General features: G+C 44.6%; 1 protein-coding gene across 1 annotated transcript in view; it reads right to left on the bottom strand.

Moving 5' to 3' along the window:
* The window catches only part of LHX2 (LIM homeobox 2), a 55231-nt gene extending 44845 nt beyond the window's left edge, over nucleotides 1–10386 (bottom strand). The window contains exon 1 of the mRNA XM_069241714.1: nucleotides 9112–10386. Coding sequence (XP_069097815.1) covers nucleotides 9112–9342 — 231 coding nt within the window. The 5' untranslated portion in view covers nucleotides 9343–10386. The remainder of the gene's footprint in view (nucleotides 1–9111) is intronic.
* Nucleotides 10387–27198: the final 16812 nt, after the last annotated feature.

The following is a 27198-nucleotide window of genomic DNA, read 5'->3' as shown; positions in this document are numbered from 1 at the left end:
TTCCTGCCGCACAATACTACTGACCAAGGTATAGCAAGATGCAAAATACTGCTGAGAAATGTATGGTCTAACGCACAGTACTACTGAGCAAGGTACTGCCTGTTGCGCACTAATACTGAGAAAGGTAATACCTGACATACAATACTACTGAGCACGGTAGTGCCTGACACGCAATACTACAGAGCAAGGTACAGCAAGATGAGCAGTACTACTGAGCAAGGTACTGTCTGGCGCACAATATAGCAAGCAAGGTACTGCCTGGCACACAATACTAGCGAGCAAGGTGCTGCCTGATGCACAATACTACTGAGTAACGTACTGCCTGGCATGCAATACTACTGAGCAAGGTACAGCCTGATGCACAATACTAATGACCAAAGTACAGCCTGATGCATTATACTACTGAGCAAGGTACTGCCTGATGCGTAATAGTACTGGCCAAAGTACTGCCTGAGACAAAATACTACTGGACAGGGTACTGCCTGACAGCACTAGAGAACAAGGTACTGCCCGATACACAATACTACTGAGAAATGTAGATCCTGACACACAACACTACTGAGCAAGGTACTGTCTGACATGTACCTTGCTCAGTAGTACTACTGAGCAAGGTACTTTCTGACATGTATTACTATTGAGCAAGGTACAGTCCGACATGCAATACTACTGATCAAGGTAATGCCTGATGCGCAACGCTAGTGAGTGAGGTACTGCCGGATGCACAATACTACAGAGCAAGGCACTGCCTGATGCACAATACTACCAAGCAGGATACTGCCAGCGGCACACTAGTACTGATCAGGTTTCTGTCTGATGCACAATAATGCTGAGCAACGTACTGTCTGATCCATAAGACTACTGAGAAAGATACTACCTGCAGCACACTACTACTGAGCATGGTACTGCCTGATGCACAATACCACAATACTACTAAACAAGGAACTGCCTGCTGTGTACTACTACTGGCACGCAATACTACTTAGCAAAGTATTGCCTGGCACACAATACCACTGAGCAAGGTATTGCCTGCAGCACACTACCACTGAACAAGGTACCGCCAGAAGCGCAAATCTACTGAGCAAAGTACTGCCTGATGCACAATACTAGTGAGCAACGTACTACCTGATGTGCAGTTCTGGTGAACATGGTACTGCTTGATGCACAACAACACTGACCAAGGCACTGCCTGATGCAAAAGACTACTGAGCAAGGTACTGCCTGATGTGTATTATCATTGAGCGAAGTAGTGGCTGACACACAATACTACTGAGCAAGGTACTGTATGATGCACAATACCACTAAGCAAGGTACTGCCTGACACACAGAACTACTGAGTAAGGTACTGCCTGACACACAATACTCCTGAGCAAGGTACTGCCTGACACACAATGCTACTGTACTAAGTACTTCCTGAGGCACAATACTACTGAGCAAAGAACTGCCTGAGACACAATACTACTGAGCAAGGTATTGCCTGATGCGCAATACTGTACTGAGAAATGTACAGACTAACACAATACTGCTGAGCAATATACTGCATAGCATGCAATACTGTATTGAGCAAGATACTGCCTGGCACACAATAACAGTGAGCAAGATACTACCTGGAGCGCAATACTGTACAGAGCAAGGTACTGCCTGGTTTACAATAATACTGATCAAATTACTGCCTGAAGTGCAATACTGCAGGGTAAGGTACCGCCTGAAGCACAATACTGTGCTTTACTGAGCACAGTACAGCCTGATGCACAATACTGTACTGAGTAAGGTACTGTCTGACCGATAATGCTACTGCTCAAAGCACTGTCTGATGCACGGTATTACTCAGTAGAGTACTGTCTGACGCATAATGCTACTGAGTAATGCACTGTATGACAGGCACTACTGTACTGAGCAAGGTACTTCCTGGATTACAATTATACTGATCAAGTTACTGCCTAAAGTGCAATATTACAGGGTAAGGTACTGCCTGATGCACAATATTGTATTGAGCAAGGTACAGCCTGATGCACAATACTGTACTGAGCAGGGTACTGCCTGACGTGCAATACTTCTGATGGAAGTACTGCCTGGAGTGCAATAGTACTGAAGAAGGTACTGCCAGGTACAAAATACTAGTGAGCAAGGTACCACCTAATGCACAATACTACTGAGCAAGGTAGTGCATGGCATGCAGTAGTACTGAACACGTTACTGCCTGAAGAGCAATACCACTGAGCAAGTTACTGCCTCATCTGCAAAAATACTGAGCAAGGTACTGCCTGACACACAATACTACAGAGCATGGTACTGCCTGACAGACAATACTACTGAGCAAGTTACTGCCTGAAGGGCAATATTACTGACTACTGCACGGGCTGAAGTGCAGTACTACAACAGAGTAGTGCATTCCACACAATATTACTGAGCAAGATTCTGCCTGACATACAATACTACTGAGCAAGGTGTAGCCTGGAGTGTAATAGTACAAAGCAAGGAACTGTTGATGTGCACTACTATTGAACATTGTGCTACCAAACATGCAACACTACTAAGCAAGGTACTGTCTGATGCCCAACATTACTGAGGAAAGTAGTGCCTAATACGCACTACTACTGATCAAGATACTGTCTGATGCGCAGTATGATGGAGCAAAGTCCTGTCTGACCCACAACATTACTGTGCTAGGTTTTTCCTCATGCACAATACTACAGGGCAAAGGAATGCCTGATGCACAATACTACTGAGCAAGGTACTGCCTGTGGTGCACTACTACTGAGAAAGATACTTTCTGATGCACCACACTTTTGAGCAAAGTACTGCCTGAGGCACAATACTACTGAGCAAAGTACTGCTTGACACACAATACCATTGCGCAAAGTACTGTCTGAATTGTAACAGTGCTGAGCAAGGAAGTTCTGATGGGTAATACTACTGAACATAGTACTAACAAACATGCAACACTACCGACCAAGGTACTACCCGACGTGTTATAGTACTGATCAAGTTACTAGCTGATGCACAACATTACTGAACAAGGTAGTGTCTGATGAATAATACTACTGAGGAAGGTACTGTCTGATGCATAATACTTCTGTGCAAGGTATTGTCTGACGCACAATATTACTCAACAAAGTACCGTCTGACACATAATGCTACTGAGCAAGGTACTGCCTGACACACAATATTACTGAGCATGTTACTGTTTGACCTAAAGTATTACTGAGCAAGTTGCTGTCGAACACACAATATTATTGAGCAAGGTACAGTCTGATGTATAATACTGCTGAGCAAGGTACTGTCTGATGCATAAAACTACAGAGAAGGTACTGTCTGACACAATATTACTGAGTAAGGTACTTGCTGAAGCATAATACTACTGAGTAAGGTACTGTCTAATGCATAATACTACTGAGCAAGGTACTGCCTGGTGTGCAATACTGTACTGAGCAAGCTATTGTATGATATGCAATACTACTGAGCAAGGTATTGCCTGATGCGCAATACTGTACTTAGCAAGGTACAGACTAACACACAATAAGGTACTGCCTGATGCACAATGCTGTACTGTACTGAGGTATTGCCTGATGCGCAATACTGTACTTAGCAAGGTACAGACTAACACACAATAAGGTACTGCCTGATGCACAATGCTGTACTGTACTGAGCACGGAACAGCCTGATGCACAATACTGTACTGAGTAAGGTACTGTCTGACCCATAATGCTACTGCTCAAAGGACTGCCTTATGCACGGTATTTCTGAGCAGGGTAGTGTCTGACGCATAATGCTTCTGGGCAAGGCACTGTATGACACACACGACTGTGCTGAGCAAGGGACTGTCTAAACTACAACACTACTGAAGACAATACTATTGGACACAAAACACCACTGAACACGGTCCTGCCTAAAACATACACTACTGACTAGGTAAGCTGAATGCACAATACCATCAACAGGTACTGCCTAAAGCACAAAAGTAGTGAACACGGTACTGCCGAATACACAAGAGTAGGGAAAGATGTGAGGCCGAACATTCACAACTAAGGAATGCTCGACACATAATACTAAAGAGCAAGGTACTGCTTAAAACACAATAATACTAAATATGTACTTCTTAAGACACCATACTATCAAACACTGTGCTATGCAAAATTAATGAACAATGTACTGCAGAACATATCGTAGTAATGAACACAGTACGCCGGAACATACAATGGTATTGAACACAGGACAGCCGAACATGCAATAGTGATGAGCACAGCACGCCCAAACATACAAATATAATGAACACAGCACTGCCGAATACGCAATGAACCGTACTCTAAACTGCTCGATAGCGCTACAAGGCACACAGTGGTGGAAATCTACATTCGTTGCACAATACTGCTGGGTGCCACACTGCTGTCCGCAATAACGGTGCATACCGACACTAGTGTGCACACTACTCCCTGACGTCACCACTAATGTACAGAGTACAACGAAGCAGTCCCAGTGTTCGAAAATATGTGTGTGCCGACACTAGTGTGCACACTACTGCCTGACATCATCACTATTGTGCACAGTACTGAGTGAAGCAGTTTTTGTGTTCGAAAATAGGTGTGTGCCGACCCTAGTGTGCACACTGCTGCCTGACGTCATCACTAATGTACACAGTACCGAGTGAAGCAGTTCGAAAATAGGTGTGTGCCGACACTAGTGTGTACACTACTGCCGACACTAGTGTGCACACTACTCCCTGACGTCATCATTAATGTACACAGTACCGAGAGAAGCAGTCCCAGTGTTCGAAAATAGGTGTGTGCCGACACTAGTGTGCACACTACTGCCTGACGTCATCACTAATGTACACAGTACCGAGTGAAGCAGTTCGAAAATAGGTGTGTGCCGACCCTAGTGTGCACACTACTGCCTGACGTCATCATTAATGTACACAGTACCGAGTGAAGCAGTCTTCGTGTTCCAAAATAGGTGTGTACGGACACTAGTATGAACACTACAGCCTTACGTCATCACTAATGTACGTAGTACCGAGGTAAGCAGTACTAGCGTTCGCAATACCAACAGATGTCGCAACCTCTGGGCACACTACTGCTGGCTAGCCATACTGTTGTATATCGATATAATTGTGCAAAATACTGAAGAATAGCAACATTAATGCACACACTACTTCTAGACATTAGTGCTACTGGACGCAATACACTGGGTAAAAATACTACTGTGCAACTCAATGCCGGATACTAACAGCACTGTACACTTTGCCGCTGTAACATTACTATGGTAGATAATACCGCTGGATACCAAGTACCAAGTACTACCGTGCACATTACCGCTGTTACACTACTGCTGTACGTAATACCGCTGGAAACCAAATACTAACGTACACATTACCTCGGTAACATTAGTATTGTAGGTAATACTGCTCGATACCAAGTACTATTGTACATATTACCGTGGTAACATTAATGTTGTACCTAATACCGCTGGATACCAAATACTACCGTACACATTACCGAGGTAACACCACTGTTGTACGTAATACCACTGTATACCAAGTACTACTATAACACTAACCGTTGTAACACCATTGCTGTACCTAATACTGCATTACCGTTGTAAAACTGCTGCTCTACTTAATACCGCTGGATACCAAGTATTACCGTACAGCCTACAGCTGTAATACTACTGGATACTAAGTACTACCGTACACATTGCCGCTGTAACACTACTGCTGTAGGTAATACCGAATACTACCATATACATTACCGCTGTAACACTACCGTAGTACATAATATCCCTGGATACAAAATACTAAGTACACAATCCCGCTGAATACTAATACTGTTGTACACAATACTGCCGTGAACACAACACTAACAGGCAGATCTCAGTTCAACGCCGTGCTGTTGGACTCTAAATACTGCTGGGCACACAGAACTGCTTGGCACCAGGCTGGTACAATCGGGTACAGTCATCACTGATGTATAAAGAGGCTCACAGTGCGGTCCTGCTGGGCATGTAATACCGCCGGGCACAGAATACCGCTGCCCGCCATACTGCCGGGCACGTGAAACAGCGGGCATATAATACCACTGTCCGCCAAACTACCGGGCACGTGAGACAGCCGGGTACACAATACCGCTGTCCGCCAAACTACCGGGCACGTGAGACAGCAGGGCAAAGAATACCGCACTGCGCCCTTAACGTGTGCCAGAGGCGAGTTTACCCCCCTTACATGCAGAAGTCGCTCGTGTTTTAAGTTGTTTTGCGGAAAAAGCACACATAGTGGGATTCAGGGAGGGTAATACGTGCCTGGGTCGAGGCAGTGCTGTCAGGCTGGCCAGGATGCTCGGACCTCCGTCTGCAGATGCCACCGGCCCTGGATGTGCCAGGCTCAGGCTTCACCACGGGTACGTGCAGACCGTGCAAGGACAGTACTCCGTGCCACTTTAGGAGGGCACAGGGCGCACTAACAGAACAGCAAGGCGCATATAGCAACAGATCAAAATACTACAGTTCACCCCAGCTTCTTAAATTAACACCCCCCCCCCCCCCCCACGTGCCCCCAGAAAAATACACAATTCTAAGCGAGAAGAACGCGCAGTGCAATAGCAGGCTCGCGGCCGTATCGAGTGTTTGCAGCGGGAAATTAAAAACAAGCGAAATAAAGGGACTTTCTCGGCGCTGTAAACGAGCATTTGTGTTTACAGTAATTGCAGTACTTTTTAAATAAGGGCACAGCGGCCGGCTGCAAGAAACCCACCTGGCATGCATCTGGTATGTGCTTCATTCATTTTTCCTTCGATGTAATAAATTAGGAAGCCAACTGAAAGAGGATTTTTAAATTATCTATCTATCTATCTGGGCATTTATAGATATATACATCTCTGTTCGTTCGATAAATAATCGTCGCCGTCGTGAAAAGTTTTTGTAGGCAGGTTCCTTAGTTCACTTGTCTACCAACAAACGCCAGACGAGCAGTTTGAGCCACAGAACAGTAAATGTGGACAAACGAGGAAGTCGTAAACTGCAGAACAGCCTTATATAATTTAACAGTTGGGTGTCGTATCGCAAAGAAAACAGACCCCGACCCTGAGAGAGCAAACACCACCCGGCCCCCGCTACCACCGGTACACGCCACCCTTTACTCCTCATTAGAACAGAAAGGGCACCCCCATACACCTCAATATACTATTAATAACGTGGCCTCTGAGGCCTGAATATCTATAGGGTCAGACCCCCACCACCACCCCCAGACATATGTATTTCTTATTCTCCCCTAATGCTGCCCCCATAACAGGACGCCAACGAGTCCCCGGATTAGCTTCCAATTGACAAATTAAGAAAAAAAAAAACATATTGTGACAGGATGATTCCCAAAAGCAATTCTTTCTAAGTTAGAAATGATCAGGGCCGTTGCTTTCCCCAGAAGCAGGGGCTGCGATCGCACTCTGGACAGTATCAGGGACAGGACATTAGAAGGAACACTCCGACGGCAGAAATGCACCAAAGGTCAGAAAAAACCATCGATATAAAATATTCCAGGAAAGACTGTATCAGGGTTGACGCGTTAAGGTTGCACTCTTCTGCTTTTTAATAAATATAAGACGAAAATAGAAAATGTATTTTATTACGTTATATGTTACTAAGGCCGGAGACTGGATTTAACAGTTTTCTCCAGGTGAGGTTAAATTGAAAGTAATTATGGGGTTTTGAAGAAAAAAAACTGCCCCCGCGCCGTTCAATTTCCTCACCGTCGATGACAGAATCATTGCACTGGGTCTTGTCTCCTTTTTATGTATAATTCTAGAGAATGCCTTCCACGAAATTATTATTCAGAATAAACAGAGGTGTTTCCAAAATATCCCGACAAACGGTTTTTAGCTGCAGCGCATTTATGTGTTTGGCAAACATCAGTTTCAATTTAACGCACGTACTTAATATTTTCATTACGCCTTATAATATTTTCAGTACTGGACATATTTAAAAAAAAAATCACCCCTTCAACTCACGTAACCCTAAATAAAACGGTGTATACTAAACGGGGCAGGCCACGCATTCTAAGTGAGACCCATGGCACGCACTGCAGTCACCTAAAATTGGAAATATTTCGAAAGTGTATGAGTTAGGCCGCTTTGAATAGGTTTCCTAATACAAGTAAATACACATCCCTGTGTTTCCGTGTCTTCGGGTAGAATTTGTAACTTTTTTCTTGGTTTTGAATTACGCCTTACTGCAAAAGTCAAACAAAAATTTAATTTAAAGAAGTATTTTTTTCCTTTCCAGCAACATCTGAAATGGGTAATGATCCCCCAAAAGAATCATCGATTAAGTTTGTTTTTTCTATTATATTCCATCATGTTATACTGAAAGACAGCAAGTATATGTGGGTTATATTAAAAAGAGACAGACGGCGCACACACATGTACTTTGTGCTGGCCTAGATCGCCCAGCCGAGCAGGCTGCATTTCACACCTTATCCAAGTGCGCCTTTATCTCCCGTGAAAGTATCGCAGCTTGTTTCAGGAGTAATTCACTAAAACAGTCAATTTTCTCCTATTTAATTTCATTTTTGACGCAAAATAGTTTCGTATTTTATGGTAGAAAGATAGACGCATACAATGCCCAAAGTATGCATGGAAGCAGACGTATAAATAGGCCTTGTTGATAGACAGGCAGACGGACAGACAGGTCGACAAACTAGATAGATAGATAGATAGATAGATAGATAGATAGATAGATAGATAGATAGATAGATAGATAGATAGATAGATAGATAGATAGATAGATAGATAGATAGATAGATAGATAGATAGATAGATAGATAGATAGATAGATAGATTAAACCAGAAAGTAACCAGAAGTGTTGGGACAACACAAAGTGTCCAGCTCGCCATGAGGCCAGCGTGAGAACTGAGGGAGGCTGAAGGGGTCCAGGGGGCTGTCGGGACGGGAATGCCGGTATCTGCCACACTTCCGTTAAAGGTGCCCCACTCCCCACGACCTCTTGTGCCTTGGCAGTGCCCCAATCCCCAAGCAGTGCTCACCTCCAAGCTGGGACCCAGCCCGGGCAATGCCCGCCTCCCCCCGCCCAGGCAGGGCCTCGTTCCCCTCCGTGTCCACGGTACCTACCGTCTGGGTGTCGCCCCGGTCAATGGCCGAGCTGATGGCGGGGGCCTCGCCCTTGACCCTGCGCTCCATCTCGTCTATGACCCCGTGCACCTCGGGCCCGGACAGGCTGTGGAAGAGCATGGTGGAGGCGGGGCAGGCCTGGGGGTCCCGGGGCAGGAGGCCGGCGGCGGGGGAGGAGAAGGGCGGGGAGCCCAGCAACACTGGCATCGGCCGCAGACCCAGGCCGAGCATGGGCCGGGCACTGCCCCTGGTCCTGGGGAGAGTCCGTGAGTGCGCCCCTCCGGGTACAGGGCCGAGGCACCCCTTCTGGGCAGGCAGGACACTGTCCTTGCCCACTTTAGGTCGAGTGCACCAGGGCACAGTCCTTGTCCACTGCAGGCAGAGTGCACCAGGGCACAGTCCTTGCCCGCTGCAGGCACAGTGCCGCCTAAACCAGGGCACAGTCCTTGCCCGCACAGCGCCGAGCGCAGTCTTCCTGGTCAGGACGCAGCCCTACGTGCCACCCTCCTTAGCCGGGAAGACTTTCTGCCCCTCCAGGCCCGGTCTGTGCTGGGCCCTCCCAGTACAGCCGCTGCCAAAGCTGGTGTCCTGGCCGCGGCCTGCTACAAACACCGGTCAACGCCAGGACATCTCCTCCGAAGGCTTGCAAACTCACACATCCCGGGCGCCCACTTTTCACTGCCGGTCAGAGGGCTCTAAACCAGGGGGCACCGCAGTCCAAGCCGCCCTGCGAGACAACCGTGCAGTAACACTGGCAGACCTTCAGCCCAGGCCACTTGGGGGGCGACGCGCTTGTGCCCCGGTGCTTGTGCCAGTGGCAGACGGAAATCCACCCAACAAGGGGGTCGGGGGTGTGTGCGGGCCCCCAGATAGTCACGGTCGATGTGCAGTGGGCGAGGGCGCTGCCTCCAGCCCAGCGTTCACAGGTAGCCCTCCTTTTGGCGGTTGTTCCTTGGGGTCGGATGCAGGCCCGGGTACCCAGCTGTCCTCTGGCAGGGACGAGGATGCAGGGCACGAGGGCTGGAAGAGATGCTGGGATGCGCTGGCGCAGCTCTGGGATGCGTCCCCGCGTCCTCTTGTTTTGTATTGAAGTTGTGTGCGAGCGGGGCTTGGAGTGGTGCTCCGGGAGAGGAGGGGGAGGAGCCCACCGCCCCTTCCTCCTGCTGCTGCTGTCAGAGATCTGGAGGGAGCAGAGATCCACCCCAAGAGTGGGAGGGGGAGGGGGAAGGAGTCCTGTGTGCGCCTTAAGCCCTCACCCTCCCTTCCATCTTTCTCCACTCCCAGGCCACCAGCAGCCTGTACCAGCGAGGAGAGGTGCTGACAATACCCCCACCACCCCCCCCCCCCCCCAGCTGTCAGGAACAGGGAGCTGTGCACACAGCTCCCAGGTAAGGCTCAATTGTTTTTACAATAGAATGTCTCATTCTCCCGTTGTTACTTCATCCTCCATAAAGACGAACTGGCATAAAATCTAAAATATGAGTTTAATTAAAAGTAAAAAAACCAAAAACACAAAGGTTTCTTAGAAACCACAAAAGATGCCGAGGTCTGTGGTTGCGGCTCTGCTCGTCTGTCTGTCTGCCTGTCGGCTAGAGGTGTGAGAAGAGTGGGTGTTGAGGGGCGCTGGACTCCTTTCCTGTGCAGTTACTTCCTTCTACAGCTGCTTCCGCCAGGGACCCCTGCACTCTCTCCCTGCCTCCTCAGCCACCCTCCGCCCTGCGACTCTGCCTTACGACTTCTGCAGCCCCGTCCTCCTCCTCCCGGTCAGATGCGTGCCAACACGTGGCCGTTCCCTGGCCTGATGGAACACGGTTCCCCTGCTCGGTGGCGGCGGCAGGACATGTCATCTCTTCCATCAGAGAGGGGGCCAGCTCCCTTCTCCACGATGGAGAAGCCCGGAGCCTGCGGCTTCAGCTGAGGGAAGGCAGGGACTCCCTGGCACCTCTGGTGCGCACGCGGTGCCAGGGAAGGCTTGTTCATCCTGGCTTTTGCAGTGTTTGTTGGTTTCATGTTGGTATATCTACTGGTATTCCGGGACTGTGGGTACCGTTGTGACGTGGCTCAGATATATATGTTTAGGGGGGCATGCGTTGATCTGAAATGGACCCCTCATTATCTTCAGCCGACCCCTCTCCTTCTGCAGTCCATTCCTTAATTACAGCTCTTTGCCCCTCTCTTTCCTCCCGCTACATCTTTACAAATTTATGCAGTACCTTCATTGCAGCATCCTTCCATATGCAGTACCTTCATTGCTGCATCCTTTCATATGCAGTACTTTAATCATTGCTGCATCCTTTCATATGCAGTACCTTCATTGCTGCATCCTTTCATATTCAGTGCCTTCATTGTGGCATCCTTTCATATGCAGTGCCTTCGTTGCTGCATCCTTCCATATGCAGTACCTTCATTGCAGCATCCTTTCATATGCAGTACCTTCATTGTTGCATCCTTCCATACGCAGTACCTTCTTTGCAGCATCCTTTCGAATGCAGTACCTTCATTGCTGCATCCTTCCATATGGAGTACCTTCATTGCTGCACCATTCCATATGCAGTACCTTCATTGTTGCATCTTTTCATATGAATTACTTTCATAATTGCTGCATCCTTTCATATGCAGTACCTTCATTGCTGCATCCTTTCAGATGCAGTACTTTCATCATTGCTGCATCCTTTCATATGCAGTACCTTCATTGCTGCATCCTTTCATATGCAGTGCCTTCATTGCTGCATCCTTCCATATGCAGTACCTTCATCACAGAATCCTTTCATATGCAGTACCTTCATTGTTGCATCCTTCCATATGCAGTACCTTCATTGCTGCATCCTTTCATATGCAGTACCTTCATTGCTGCATCCTTCCATATGCAGTGCCTTCATTGCTGCATCCTTCCATATGCAGTGCCTTCATTGCTGCATCCTTCCATATGCAGAACCTTCATCGCAGAATCCTTTCATATGCAGTATCTTCATTGTTGCATCCTTCCATATGCAGTACCTTCATTGAAACATCCTTTCGAATGCAGTACCTTCATTGCTGCATCCTTCCATATGCAGTACCTTCATTGCTGCACCCTTCCATATGCAGTATCTTCGTTGTTGCATCATTTCATATGCAGTACTTTCATAATTGCTCCATCCTTTCATATGCAGTACCTTCATTGCTGAATCCTTTCATACGCAGTACCTTCATCGCTGCATCCTTTCATATGCAGTACCTTCATCGCTGCATCATTTCATATGCAGTACCTTCATTGCTGCATCCTTTCATATGCAGTACCTTCATCATTGCTGCATCCTTTCATATGCAGCACTTTCATCATTGCTGCATCCTTTCATATGCAGTACCTTCATCATTGCTGCATCCTTTCATATGCAGTACCTCCATTGCAGCATCCTTCCATATGCAGTACCTTCATTGCTGCATCCTTCCATATGCAGTACCTTCATTGCTGCATCCTTTCATATGCAGTAACTTCATTGCAGAATCCTTCCATATGCAGTACCTTCATTGCTGCATCCTTCCATATGCAGTACCTTCATTGCTGCACCATTCCATATGCAGTACCTTCATTGTTGCATCCTTTCATATGCAGTACCTTCATTGCTGCATCCTTTCATATGCAGTACCTTCATCGCTGCATCATTTCATATGTAGTACCTCCATCGCTGCATCCTTTCATATGCAGTACCTTCATCATTGCTGCATCCTTTCATCTGCAGTAACTTCATTGCAGCATCCTTCCATATGCAGTACCTTCATTGCTGCATCCTTCCATATGCAGCACCTTTATTGCTGCATCCTTCCATATGCAGTACCTTCATTGCTGCATCCTTCCATATGCAGTACCTTCATTGCTGCATCCTTCCATATGCAGTACCTTCATTGCTGCATCCTTTCATATGCAGTACCTTCCTCGCTGCATCATTTCATATGTAGTACCTCCATCGCTGCATCCTTTCATATGCAGTACCTTCATCATTGCTGCATCCTTTCATCTGCAGTAACTTCATTGCAGCATCCTTCCATATGCAGTACCTTCATTGCTGCATCCTTCCATATGCAGCACCTTTATTGCTGCATCCTTCCATATGCAGTACCTTCATTGCTGCATCCTTCCATATGCAGTACCTTCATTGCTGCATCCTTCCATATGCAGTACCTTCATTGTTGCATCCTTTCATATGCAGTACTTTCATCATTGCTGCATCCTTTCATATGCAGTACCTTCATTGCTGCATCCTTTCATATGCAGTACCTTCATCGCTGCATCATTTCATATGCAGTACCTCCATTGCTGCATCCTTTCATATGCAGTACCTTCATCATTGCTGCATACTTTCATATGCAGTACTTTAACCATTGCTGCATCCTTCCATATGCAGTACCTTCATTGTTGCATCCTTTCATATGCAGTACTTTCAGCATTGCTGCATCCTTTCATATGCAGTACCTTCATTGCAGCATCCTTTCATATGCAGTACCTTCATTGTTGCATCCTTCCATATGCAGTACCTTCATTGCAGCAACCTTTCAAATGCAGTACCTTCATTGCTGCATCCTTCCATATGCAGTACCTTCATTGCTGCACCATTCCATATGCAGTACCTTCATTGTTGCATCCTTTCATATGCAGTACTTTCATCATTGCTGCATCCTTTCATATGCAGTACCTTCATTGCTGCATCCTTTCATCTGCAGTACCTTCATTGCTGCATCATTTCATATGCAGTACCTCCATTGCTGCATCCTTTCATATGCAGTACCTTCATCATTGCTGCATCCTTTCATCTGCAGTAACTTCATTGCAGCATCCTTCCATATGCAGTACCTTCATTGCTGCATCCTTCCATATGCAGCACCTTTATTGCTGCATCCTTCCATATGCAGTACCTTCATTGCTGCATCCTTCCATATGCAGTACCTTCATTGCTGCATCCTTCCATATGCAGTACCTTCATTGTTGCATCCTTCCATATGCAGTACCTTCATTGCAGCAACCTTTCAAATGCAGTACCTTCATTGCTGCATCCTTCCATATGCAGTACCTTCATTGCTGCACCATTCCATATGCAGTACCTTCATTGTTGCATCCTTTCATATGCAGTACTTTCATCATTGCTGCATGCTTTCATATGCAGTACCTTCATTGCTGCATCCTTTCATATGCAGTACCTTAATTGCTGCATCATTTCATATGCAGTACCTCCATTGCTGCATCCTTTCATATGCAGTACCTTCATCATTGCTGCATCCTTTCATATGCAGTCACTTCATTGCAGCATCCTTCCATATGCAGTACCTTTATTGCTGCATCCTTCCATATGCAGCACCTTTATTGCTGCATCCTTCCATATGCAGTACCTTCATTGCTGCATCCTTCCATATGCAGTACCTTCAATGCTGCATCCTTCCATATGCAGTACCTTCATTGCTGCATCCTTCCATATGCAGCACCTTCACTGCTGCTTCCTTTCATATGCAGTACCTTCATCATTGCTGCATCCTTTCATATGCAGTACCTTCATTGCTGCATCCTTTCATGCAGTACCTTCATTGCTGCATCCTTCCATATGCAGTACCTTAATTGCAGCATCCGTTCATATGCAGTATGTTCATTGCTGCATTCTTACACATTTATGCAGTACCTTCATTGCTATATCCTTTCATATTCACGCAGTACCTTAATTGCTGCAACCTTTCATATTAATGTAGTACCTTCGTTGCTACAGCCTTTCGAATGCAGTAGCTGCGTTGCTACATCCTTTAATATTCAGTACCTTCATTGCTGCATCCTTTCATACGCAGTACTTTCATCATTGCTGCATCCTTTTATATGCAGTATCTTCATTGCTGCAATCTTTCATTTCTATGCAGTACCTTCATTGCTACACCCTTTCATATTCATCCGTTCATGCTACCTTCTTCACTAAAGTCTTTCATACTAGTGCAATATCATCTTTGATACATCCTTTGTACCTTCCTGCCACATCCGTTTGTACCTTCTTTGCTGCATCTTTCCATAACACTGTAGTACCTTCCCTGATACATCTTTTTGTACTTTCCTTGCTACATCCTTCCATACTACTGCAGTACCTTCCTTGCTACATCCTTTTGTACACTGCTTGCTATATTCTTTCTTACTACTGCAGTACCTTCATTACTACATCATTTTGTACCTTCCTTGTTACATCTATTCATATTAATGAAGTACCTTCTTTGGTACATTCTTTTGTACTAATTCAATACCTTCTTTGCTACATCCTGTTGTATTATAGCAATACCTTCTTTGCTACATCCTTTTGTACCATCCTTGCTGTATCCTATCATACTACTGCAGTACCTTCCTCTGCTACATCCTTTTGTACTAATTCAATACCTTCGTCACTACTTCGTGTTGTACTGCAGCACTACCTTCTTTGCTACATCCTTTCATTTTTATGCAGTACCTTCATTGCTGCATCCTTTCATTTTTATGCAGTACCTTCATTGGTACATCCTCTTACATTAATCTCGTACCTGCGTGGCTACCACCTTTCATATGGAGCACCTTCATTGCTACATTCTTTCATACTACTAAGGTACCTTCTTTACTAAAGCCTTTCATACTAGTGCAATATCTTCTATGACACATCCTTTGTACCTCCCTTACTACATCCTTTTATATTAATTCAATACCTTCTTCATTACATCCTGTTGTATTACCACAGTAATTTCGTTGCTACATACTTTTGTGCGTTGCTTGCTACATTCTTTCTCACTACTGCCTTCCTTGCTACATCCTATTGTGCCTTCTTTGCTGCATCTTTCCATACTACTGCAATACCTTCCTTGTCACATCCTTTTGTATATTCCTTGCTACATCGTTTAATAATACTGCAGTATCTTCCTTGCTACATCCTTTCATGCTGCTCAGTATCTTCCCGCTTCATCTGTTTGTACCTTCTTTGCTGCATCTTTCCATAATACTGCAGTACCTTCCCTGATACATCCTTTTGTACTGTCCTTTTTACATCCTTTCATACTACTGCAGTATCTTCCTTGCTACATCCTTTCGTACCTTGCTTCCTACACCCTTTCGTACTTCTGCAGTGCCTTCCTTGCTATATCCTTTTGTACCTTGCTTTCTACATCCATTCGTATTACAGCAGTACCTTCTTTGCTACACCATTTTGTACCTTGCTTGCTACATTCTTTCTTAATACTGGAGTACCTTCCTTGCTACATCCTATCCTTTGCTGCATCTTTCCATTCTACTGCAATATCTTCCTTGCCACATCCTTTTTTACATTTCATGCTACATCTTTTAATAATACTACAGTACCTTCCTTTTTACATCCATTCATGCTGCTCACTATATTCTCGCTACATCCGTTTGTACCTTCTTTGCAGCATCTTTCCATAATACTGCAGTACCTTCCCTGATACATCCTTTTGTACCATCCTTTTTACATCCTTTCATACTACTGAAGTACCTTCCTTGCTACATCCTTTGGTACCTTGCTTCCTACATCCTATCGTACTACAGCAGTACCTTCCTTGCTACATCCTTTTGTACCTTGCTTCCTACATCCTTTCGTACTTCTGCAGTACCTTTCTTGCTAAAAAATGTTATACCTTGCTTTCTACATCCTTTCCTATTACAGCAGTACCTTCTTTTGCTACACCATTTTGTATCTTGCTTGCTAAATTTTTTCTTGCTACTGGAGTACCTTCCTTGCTTCATCCTATCATGCCTTCTTTGCTGCATCTTTCCATAATACCACAGCACCTTCCTTACTACATCCTTCCGTACCTTCCTTGCTACATCTTTTCATAATACTGCAGTACCTTCCTCACTACATCTTTTCATATTACTGCAGCACTTTGCTCTGCGGTGAGTGCACAGAATCTTCACTGATCTCCATCTGAGATCATCTGAAAATTCAGATGGAATAGAAATGAAGTAGCTGCCCTTCTACTGCTTGGTCTGTCCGCAGCTTTCAACAAAGTGCATCACAGGACACTACTAACCAGAATGAAAGTCGGCTTGAAAGGTCCAGCCTAGACTGGGTCGTCCCCTTCCTTAAAGACTACACAATGTCTAGGGTGACCAGATGTCCCAGATTTCTCAGGACAGTCCCGGTTTTCAGAGGATTGTCCCGGTGCTTTTGTTAATTTTAAATACATGTCCCGGTTTTTGTGACAAAGGTCAGGTCTGTCTGAGAAGCAGAATTGAAAGGTATGCTCTCCTTTCACAGGCGCCTCTGAATTCTGAATTAATTTAATTTATCTGTTTGTTTCAGGCAGCACAGGAGGTGGTCGCTGTCTCCTCTCTGAAGACAGGTGGAGTTCCTGCCATTGCTAGTGTTTTGTAAAGGTACCCTTAGACATGTGTGTGTGTGTATATATGTAAATATATATAGGTATATGTATATATATATATATATATATATACATATATACACATATATATCCTACTGGTGGTCACCACTAGGTAGTTATAATTAGGACCATGTTTCTATAGAAAGAGCGTTTTTTGACTTGCCTATAACTTTGGCACCGTTTGACGAATCTCCACAATAAAAAAAAAAAAAATGGTGCCAGTGATTCTTGTTGCGCACAAAAAGTTTGGGGTGATCCACCAAGCAGGGGCCAAGGGGGGGGGGGGGGGGGGGGGGGTTGTAAAAAAACTGCATTTCCCATGTCAATTCCCATGGGACCTTTGAACACGGCTACAGCCTGAACCACTGGATGAAATGACATTAATTTTGGCAGAAAGCCAGCTTACAGTATGCAGATTGTGCTTTTGGTTATTTGGTGTCAATCCTGTGAACAGTTTATGAGAAATTAAGGAAAATCCTAATTTGTATATCACTGGCCGCAAATAAATCAGAAATATTCATTAATTTTTGCGAATGCGTGCAAGAATAGAAGCACTGTAATTGGCTGGCCACAACTTAACTAGAAAGTTGTGGCCACCATTTTATGTTATGGGAGATGATCCCTGGGGCTGAAAATAGAAACGATAAGTGGTATAAGAGGTCAGGATGGAGGTATCCAGACCCCAGGGGTGTGAGATTGGGGTTTAAAATTATTTTTTTCACCATGCGCAATATTCGCAGATATCCTCGAATATCCTTGAATATTCAAAGATATTTGAGAATATTCAAGAATATTCGAGAATATGCAAAAAAATAAATCAAAAAAACACTCACAGACTCATTCAGACCATAATTCATTCACTCGTACATGCACTCAGAGACTTATTCACCCACTCACACATTCATTCATACACTCATGCAACCACTCATACCCACTCATAGACTCACACCCACTTTTAGACCCACTCAGACACTCACGCACTCACTCACAGATCCACTGACAGAGACAGGCCCTGTGGCCAATACCAGATGCACACAATTGGGTGGTTATAAGGGCTTGGTTGCAGGGCCTGTCCAAAGGACAGGCCCTGCGGCTAACACCTGCTCCACACAGCCAAAGGCCCGCACGGCAGTGTTTGGATTAACATATAGGAATTAAAATTACTTTACATAAAAAAAACATAAAAATTCACTGAAAAAAACAAAGTTTACAGAAACGTTATAGTTAGGCTCTGAATTTACTCATACAAAACCATGGAAATTCAGCAGTTATAGTCAGAGTTATTTCAAGTCACTATAACTCGTGCCCTAAGGTAACTTTAACTCGTGCCTTCACCATGCACAGCTAATTACTCCACATATTATAACATTGATGATATCTTCTATGGCATCTTTGATAGTATCACTGCAACATTTGCAATACAATTATTGATAAGAAAACTGTGATATATATATATATATATATATATATATATATATATACACACACACACACACAAATTTAGAAGGCTGCGAAAAAAACAGGACAGGTCATAGAGAAGTAAGACTAAGGTCATAGTCCTTTTTTTATGTCTGACCTGTCTCGGTTTTTACTTCTCAAAATCTGGTTACCCTAACAATGTCACTACCCCCATTGACCTCTACATCTTACAGCATCAAGGCGGGAGTAGGTCAAGGACCAATTGTCAGCCCTCTACTGTGCAACTTTTACACAGCTCATTCCTTGATATTAAAGTCTATGATACATTGTCAATATGGCCGATGTACTTGGAGCACCAACAACACCGTCAACAAAGTAAGAACTGTTGAAATCATCATGGACTCAACCATCTCTATGAACCATCAATCTTCACTCACCTAGGTTCCCCACGGCAAATTGAGGCAACTACGCTCCTCCTCATATCATAACTGGACTGTGCAAATGGCCTACTTCATGTAGTGTCCTCCTCAGACACAAAACACCAGTGTAGAACCCAGAATGCAGCAACAAGAGAACTCCTGAATGTACACCTATGTGAACACATCTCATTGGCCTTACAGGCCCTTCACTGGCTCTCTGTCAGCAGAACATGTAGGGACATATTTCCAAGAGATTGGCACATCAGCTCTGATGGTTTACTTTTCTTACGTCGCCCTGCATCCCCTAATGTCTCCACGGTAGCGCTGTATCTAGCATACAGTGCACCATGGCGCACATTAGGACAATAGCATCAAAGTTTTGACACTACTGTGGCTCTTTGCTGCACTAGCATAAAATACATTGATGCTAGTCAGCAAAGGTCAGGGAGGCCCATAGGGTATAATGGCAACGTCACTTTAACGCCTGCCCTGAGCAGGCATTAAAAATGACGGAAATAATGGCACATTTTTTTGGGCCTCCCCGCGTGGGAACGCTTCCTTGCATACATTATACCTGTAATCTATAATGTGACGCTAGGGGTTACAAAGTACTTTGTGAATATGGCACACGGGGGGGCCTCCTTAACACCTCCTTAGCGTGAAATAAAATTACACTTGGGAAGCACAATGAGGCGCAAGGGGCTTGTAAATACGCCCCTCAGTTTCATATAACTCTACATTATGTATAAGGCCATACACAATAATGACCTTGCATTTCTACCCGGTGAGACTCAGAGATATTCCTAAAAAGAAATTACGGTCAAGATGAGCAGTGCTACCAATCATACCACACTACAAGAAGACAACCATCAGATGCACATCCTTCTCTGTACAAACTACATAACTATGGAACGCGCGTCCAAGAAAGCTGCAGACTATTGACAACCATCTAGATCAGTGGCTCTTAACCTGTGGTCCAAGGACTCCTGGGGTCCACAACACCTACTCCGGGGTTCCGCAACTGTTTAAAAAATTAAATAGCATTAAAATTAATCAAAGGAAGATTGAACACTTGAAAATAAAACGTTTTCTATATCTGATTGTGAATCACACAGAATTTTTCAGTATTTAAGCATTTAATTGGTGTATAATTGTTTTTGTATTTGTGTGTATTGTTTTGATGTCCAAATGAAATTGCTAAGGCTGGGGGTCCCCGGTTTCCAATAATGACTCTGTGGGTGTCCCTGGATTCTAATAATGATTCAGTGTAGGGCCACTGAAGTCAGAAGGTTAAGAGTCACTGATCTAGATTTCAGAAGTATGGCTAAGACCTGTTTTTTTTTAGATTAAACCAATAGAAAGGAAAAGATGACCCTTACTCTACAACCACCACACCTGAAGAGGAAATCCCAGAAGCATATTTCCAGCAGAACTTCAAGTGAATACAAAGATTATGCCACACAGAGGACAAAAGAACTCAGACAGATCGGCATGCTGGTCACATCGGAAAGAGCTGAAATCTCCATAAACTGGTGACAGTAGAGGACAATCAAATCCTCATATTATCCAAGTAGAATAAACCTGATTTCCTGCATTGTTGCCTTCACACCTCACCTAAATTGTTAACCCTTTAGTGTGCACAACATAATCACTAAGGTAGTGGTTTCCACCCTGTGGTCCATGAACCCTTGGGGGCCCATGAAGCCTTCTCAGTGGATCCTCGATTGCTTAGAAAATTGAATAATTTTAACAAATTAATAAAGTGTATATAAATAAAGTGGCTAAATGTACAACTCACAATTTTAAAATGAACTGTAGATGTAAGGAATTTGAAATTGAGCGCTATAAATTGAATTAGTATCTTCAGATTGATTTGTTTGAGCAGCGCAGGGGCCTCACACAGAATATAGTATGGACAATGTGTGGCTTCAATTGAATTAAATAAAATGTGTTATCATTTGTGTGTGTGTTTGATGAAAGCTTGTTTCTTTATTTTTTGTGTATTGGTTTGCGTTTCAAATCATCAACAATGTTAAGGCCAGGGTCCCCCGTTTCCAGTAGCAACTCAGTAGGGTGGTCCCCGGATTCCAATAATGATTTAGTGGGGTCCCCGGGTTCCAGTAAGGATAAGGCGGGGGCCCACAGAAGTCTAAAGGTTGGGAACCACAGCACTAAGGTACACAATCTCATATAAACTAACTATATGGCAATGCGTTTACCACGCAGTGATTAAGTCTTCGAAGACAACAGGACTCCTGGACAACACACAACATGATAGTTGCCATATGCAAGGTGAAGTCAATATTACTGTGCATCAATAAACCACTTAATTTGCATACATTAAGCTCTGGGTAAGAAGACTGACAAACTACATGACAGCGGCATAATAAAAGTGCACAACTTAATCGCTAACTCTCAGTACCAGCAGAGTAGCATGCTACCCATTCACAAAGTCCTTCAGTACCTTGTTAGGAGTAGTAAGATAATCAGACAATAGCATAACATGCTATGCATCCTTTCCTACTTCATACTACAGAAGGTACTTCCACCATTCTTCAAGATGCAGCCATTTGTCAATCTCTCCCCCAAGACAGCATTTCCACCATGCTACAGTCCATTCTTCCTGCTGTATTCACTGAAGGCCTGACACACTCTGGGCCCTCCAATCAATACCCTCTTCTGTGTACTTCTTTTTGATATGAAAGAGGATAGGGGTCCTTCATATGAGGGTAGGGCCAACTACACCTCTTAGTTAAATTGAGCTTTAAAGATTAATGAGTTTTTCCTCCAAAGATTCATATATATAGGGGAATATTTACAGCCCCTATTGCCTCCTTGTGCCACATTAGCATATTTTTTTTTTACACTAATGTGGCATTAGGAAGGCATTTTTGCCACGCCAGATTGACAAACTGGTGCAATGCATGCATTGTGCCACTTTGCACCCCCTTACGCCACATTATGCCTGTTGCAGGATTCTTTCTGCTTCATCCTCTGGTTCAATGGTCCCCTGTACTGTAACTTCTTCTCCTTGCTTCGGGCCATTCTCCACTTTGAACCACATTCGCCCCACCGAAGGCCACCACCAGTCGCATTTCGCTGTGACTACAAGATCCTTTTGCATGGTGTCTTGAAGACACCTGCTGCAAACCTTCGCTCCTGCTGGTGTGAATTATTCCTGCAACTAGTTCCTCTTGCTGCAAGCCCTTTCTTTCTGGTGGTCTTCTATGCAACTGCTGCAGGCCGCTTTTCCCTCCAGTTCCTGCCTAAAGTTACATTGACTTCCTGCTGCTTGAATCGCCACCGCAACCCTTTTCTCCTGTTGCAGTCAACGCATCCTGCTCAGCTGCAATCCCTTGCTTTGGTCCTGTCCCACTCCTGTAGCCCAGTCTGGTCCTGCTGCTGCTGTCCCTGTCTCCTCTTGCTCACCTCTCCCAGAGCATCAAGGTCAAAGTGGCCACATGGGACAGAGGGAAAACCCCAGTAGGCTGAGGACTAGGGGGATGCTTTTAGTGATGGATGGAGGGATTACCAGCTGACTGACTGAGTAAACAGCCCTGGAGGAACACATACAGTTTTATTATAGAGATATAGCTAACTTGCTTCCCCAGATTCTACTGGGAGTGGACAGACTCACTTGCTACACCCGCCCGATATACTAAAGCGTTGGCATTAATACATTCTCCAGGGTTACTTTTGGCTCCCAGTCGAACACTCTCATGCACAGATTCCAATAGTTTTCTCATATTCTTTGTCCATGCTCCGCACACACACACCTCTCACTGTATCTCTTTCTTCCCAGCTGGGTGTGCTGAAAACAAAACTTCTAAATTCAGGCAGTGACTTTGGTTTAATCCTGCCAGGAACAGTTGCCATTCATGTTTCTTTTTGCTGTATCAGCTCACTATTGTGATCTTGATTAGGTAACAAAAAAAAACAATTCAGGCAAGAAGATCAGATTCGCCAAAATGTCCCAGATAAATTGTTTCTACAAATCTGTTGCAGTGATTCTGGCTGTCCTGAAATCAGTCACTGATATCAAAGAAAAAAAGTTATGCCACTCTAGTGCACAACTGGGCTCCAACCCAAGCAGCTGGCTGAGTGCAGGCCACACCAACCCCAATCAACATGCTCTCAACAATCTACAGAACGACAATCTAGAAGAAGTTAACTTAAATGACCCACAGTACAAACACACAGACATACATCAAATCCATTCAAGGTACAAATATCTCTAGAAAAATAATAGCCACACAAAAGCCAAACAATGGACAACCATGGGCCTCTAAGAAGAACAAAACAAACAACAAGGCCCTTCTGTACACACATCCAAGAACTCAGTGCTCCACTTAGATCCATTAAAGGATGTTGTTGGGCACTATCCACTATAACCTTTCACTCAACAATGTACTTTTGTATTCTAATCTTGATACTTCTATCCAATATGACTCATCTGCAGCCAATGTGAAACAGCATTGAAAAAACCTATACAGATGTCAAGAGCTCTATGGGACCTCACACATAGTAGTGATGTATTTTACAAATGCACATAGCATCTAGGGATGATGACTGTGGAATACCTTGGAACTTGGCTGAGATTTGGGCCTAATTTGCAGCATATTTCAAAGTGAAAAGGAGCATTTTTACTAGCCTTTAGACCCAATGACACATTAGCTGTAAGAAAAAGTCTAAGGCCCTCATTACGACCCTGGCGGTCGGTGTAGAAGTGGCGGTAATACCGCAAACAGGCCGGCGGTAAAAAAAATGAAATTACAAGCATGCCGGTTACCGCCATGCCAAACTGCCACTTCTACACTGTGACCGCCAGGGTGGTAACGACCGCTGGGCTGGAGACTTCGGTCTCCAAACCCGGCGGCCGTCACTAGACCTCCAGAGGTATCACGACCCCGCATACCGCCATGGATTTCGTGGGGTTCTGTACCACCACTAAATCCATGGTGGTAGGCACTATCAGTGCCAGGGAATTCATTCCCTGGCCGTGATAGGGGTCTCCCCGACCCCACTCCCCCTCCCCAGGGTCCTCCCTCCAACCCCACGACCCCGCTACCGCCCCACAAAGGTGGCAGGACACCCCTCCCCACTCCTCAAAACATTGATACATAAACACCCCCTACACGCACGCTCACACAACTACTACACATACACGCAGACATACACGGAGACATACACGCAGACATGCACACAGACATATACACACACATTTCCCATACACACAACACACACCGCGCATGCATACACGCACTCACACACCACCTCTACACACTCACACGCACACTCCCATGCACGCACACAACACACAACACCCCCCTAACAGACGATCACCTTACCTTGTCCGGTGATCCTCCGGGAAGGAACGGGATCCATGGGTGCTGCTCCACCGCCAGCTCCCCGTCACCAGAACACCGCCACACCGAATCATGGATTGTGATTTGGTGGGCGGTGTTCTGATGAAGTGGTGGTGGAGGTGGAGCAGCCTCCACTTCCCGCCGACCGCCAGTATGGCTGCTGGCGGCTCTCTGTCCGAAAAAGGGTGGGGAGCCACCAGAAGTCATAATACGCTGGGCGGACAACAGCCTGCACTGGCGGTCTTCAGCCCAGCGTTACCTCTAAAAAAGACCGCCGAGGTCCAAATGAGGGCCTAAGTGTTTTTTTATTTCCGTAGTTTTCTGAAAGTGGTGTTGGGATCCCCAAATGACATGGAATTTGCAAGTTGCAAATCCCATTGGATATAATGGGATTTAGATGTCGGCAGACGGAGCATCATCATCGTTGTGACGGAGTAGCCTGTCCAGTGAGTGCTAAATCAGGCCCTAAATCTAAAGTCCTGAAACAACCAAACAGCTGTAGCATCTGTGGCCAATTTTTGCTTTCTTATTAACAGTTAAAATTAATTGACTCTGAACTGACTCATCTCAAAGAGATCAAGACCCTTACTTTAGTTCAAGTCACTTTCCACCATTTAACCAGATCCCTTTCTTTCAGTATGTTGATGCCTTAAATAAATAATCTGAATTATTTAATTAACAAGAATGATAAAATGCAGTGTTATTATTCCAAAAGATACTGAGGGTTCGTTCCTGACATATTTGAAAGATGTTCTTAAAATGTATGCATGTGTAATTTAAAAAGTCGTATGAATCAGGAAAAACTACAATCAATCCATTAAAAGCCAAGGAATATAAATATAGGAGCTCCAAAATATAAACACCGGAAATGTAATTAATAAAATTAATTTGAAAGGAAAAACTGACATAGCCACAATGGGCAAAAAGAAAATACCCTAGAAAGAATTACACAAAATATTTCAATATTTAAACATGAATTTGGTGTATACTTTTAAAAAATGTGTATTGTTTTGAGGCCCAAATCTTATTAGTTTCTTAAGCTGGGGTTCCTGTTCTTCAACTAATTACTCAGTGGGGGTCCCTGGATTTCATCAATGATTCAGAGGGGGTTCACAGAAGTTCAAAGGTTAAGAACCGGTATCTTTCAGCATACACTACTTGTAACCTCACATAATTTACACTACAATCTACCAGATTGTACAGTTATATTATTCTATTCCTCTTCAACAAACACTTGCTTGATTAAAACCAAACGCATTGCTGTCATACTGTTACTAACCCAACTAGACAATGTAATATTATTCTGATTTTGAAAACTACAGGACAAGTCAAGAAATTCAGCAGAAGGAACTTGTTCCTTTAAGTTCACGCAGTTATGAAACTAAAGCATAGAAATAGGTCGCATCATCATAAATTAGCAAATGCTACGTGTAATTTCTAGTCTTACACTGATTTCACTGGTTTAAAAATGTCTGCCTTAGAGCTGAAAAATGACACTGTGTCATTTTAAAACTTTAGGGGGCTCTTCCAGTAAGGGAGTTATTTCCAGCAGTTCGCTCTAAATCAGGTTGGTACTAGTTCACGTGTTTTACGTTTTTTGGGCAGAGGCTGGTCCAGGCGTAGTCTTGGTTACAGAGATCCTAAGGGAGAATGGAGCATGCAGTGCTTGGGAGGGTAAAGGATGCTAAACCTCAAAGTGAAAGGTGTGGTGGCCCTCTGGCCTGCTACTGAAGCCTGGCTACAGTGAAACTGCCAAAGAGAGAGCCAGAGAGGTTTCAGAGCCTGCTTCCAACAGCAAAGGAGAGTATGTGCCGTCCCTGCTCAACAGTTAAAGAAACTCCACTAAAGTGGCACTTTTGGGGAATGATCATGAATGATCAGGGTCTGCTCTCCGGTCAGATGACCTAGGCAGCATCACCTAAGTCCTTCGCTTAGAGTGGACACCCACATAAAGGAACCCCCACTGGATCCCTGTACAGTGTTATCAAAGCATACCCACATTTCACACACACCTCCCCTTACCTAATTAAATTATATATACACTCTACATCAATGTCCTACATGGATGGAGTGAAGGACCTCGTTGAGTGAGAATAGCAGAACCTTTCAATAAAAATGACCAGAAGGCATCACTTCCTTGAAGATGCCAGATACAAATGTCTATTCAATGCATTATAGCCCATTGCTACCACCACTGCCAGTATCCATCAGCTGGATGAGAGGACAGTAGACACTCTCCCTCAGAGGGTTATATTTTGGGTACCTTTCCTGACCTCAGAGCCATGCTATAGATCTCAGTCCAGGTAACACAGAGGCCTCAGTGAACTCTCACAATTGTTATGTTATTTACAAAAAATCAAAAAGACTACAGGCTACGCTGATATCAGTGGCTTGCCAGCAGTCCAACATACTGATGGGCAGTGTACAGGGCCCCACAGGGGACATTCCTGCCCCTACACACACTTTTCGTTCCCATTCATCCTCTGGCCTTGCTTACATATTTGACAACTTCCTACATG

The sequence above is a fragment of the Pleurodeles waltl genome, chromosome 6 (genome assembly GCF_031143425.1).
Source record: "Pleurodeles waltl isolate 20211129_DDA chromosome 6, aPleWal1.hap1.20221129, whole genome shotgun sequence".
Classification (NCBI taxonomy): domain Eukaryota; kingdom Metazoa; phylum Chordata; class Amphibia; order Caudata; family Salamandridae; genus Pleurodeles; species Pleurodeles waltl.
This window is presented reverse-complemented; position numbering and strand designations above follow the sequence as displayed.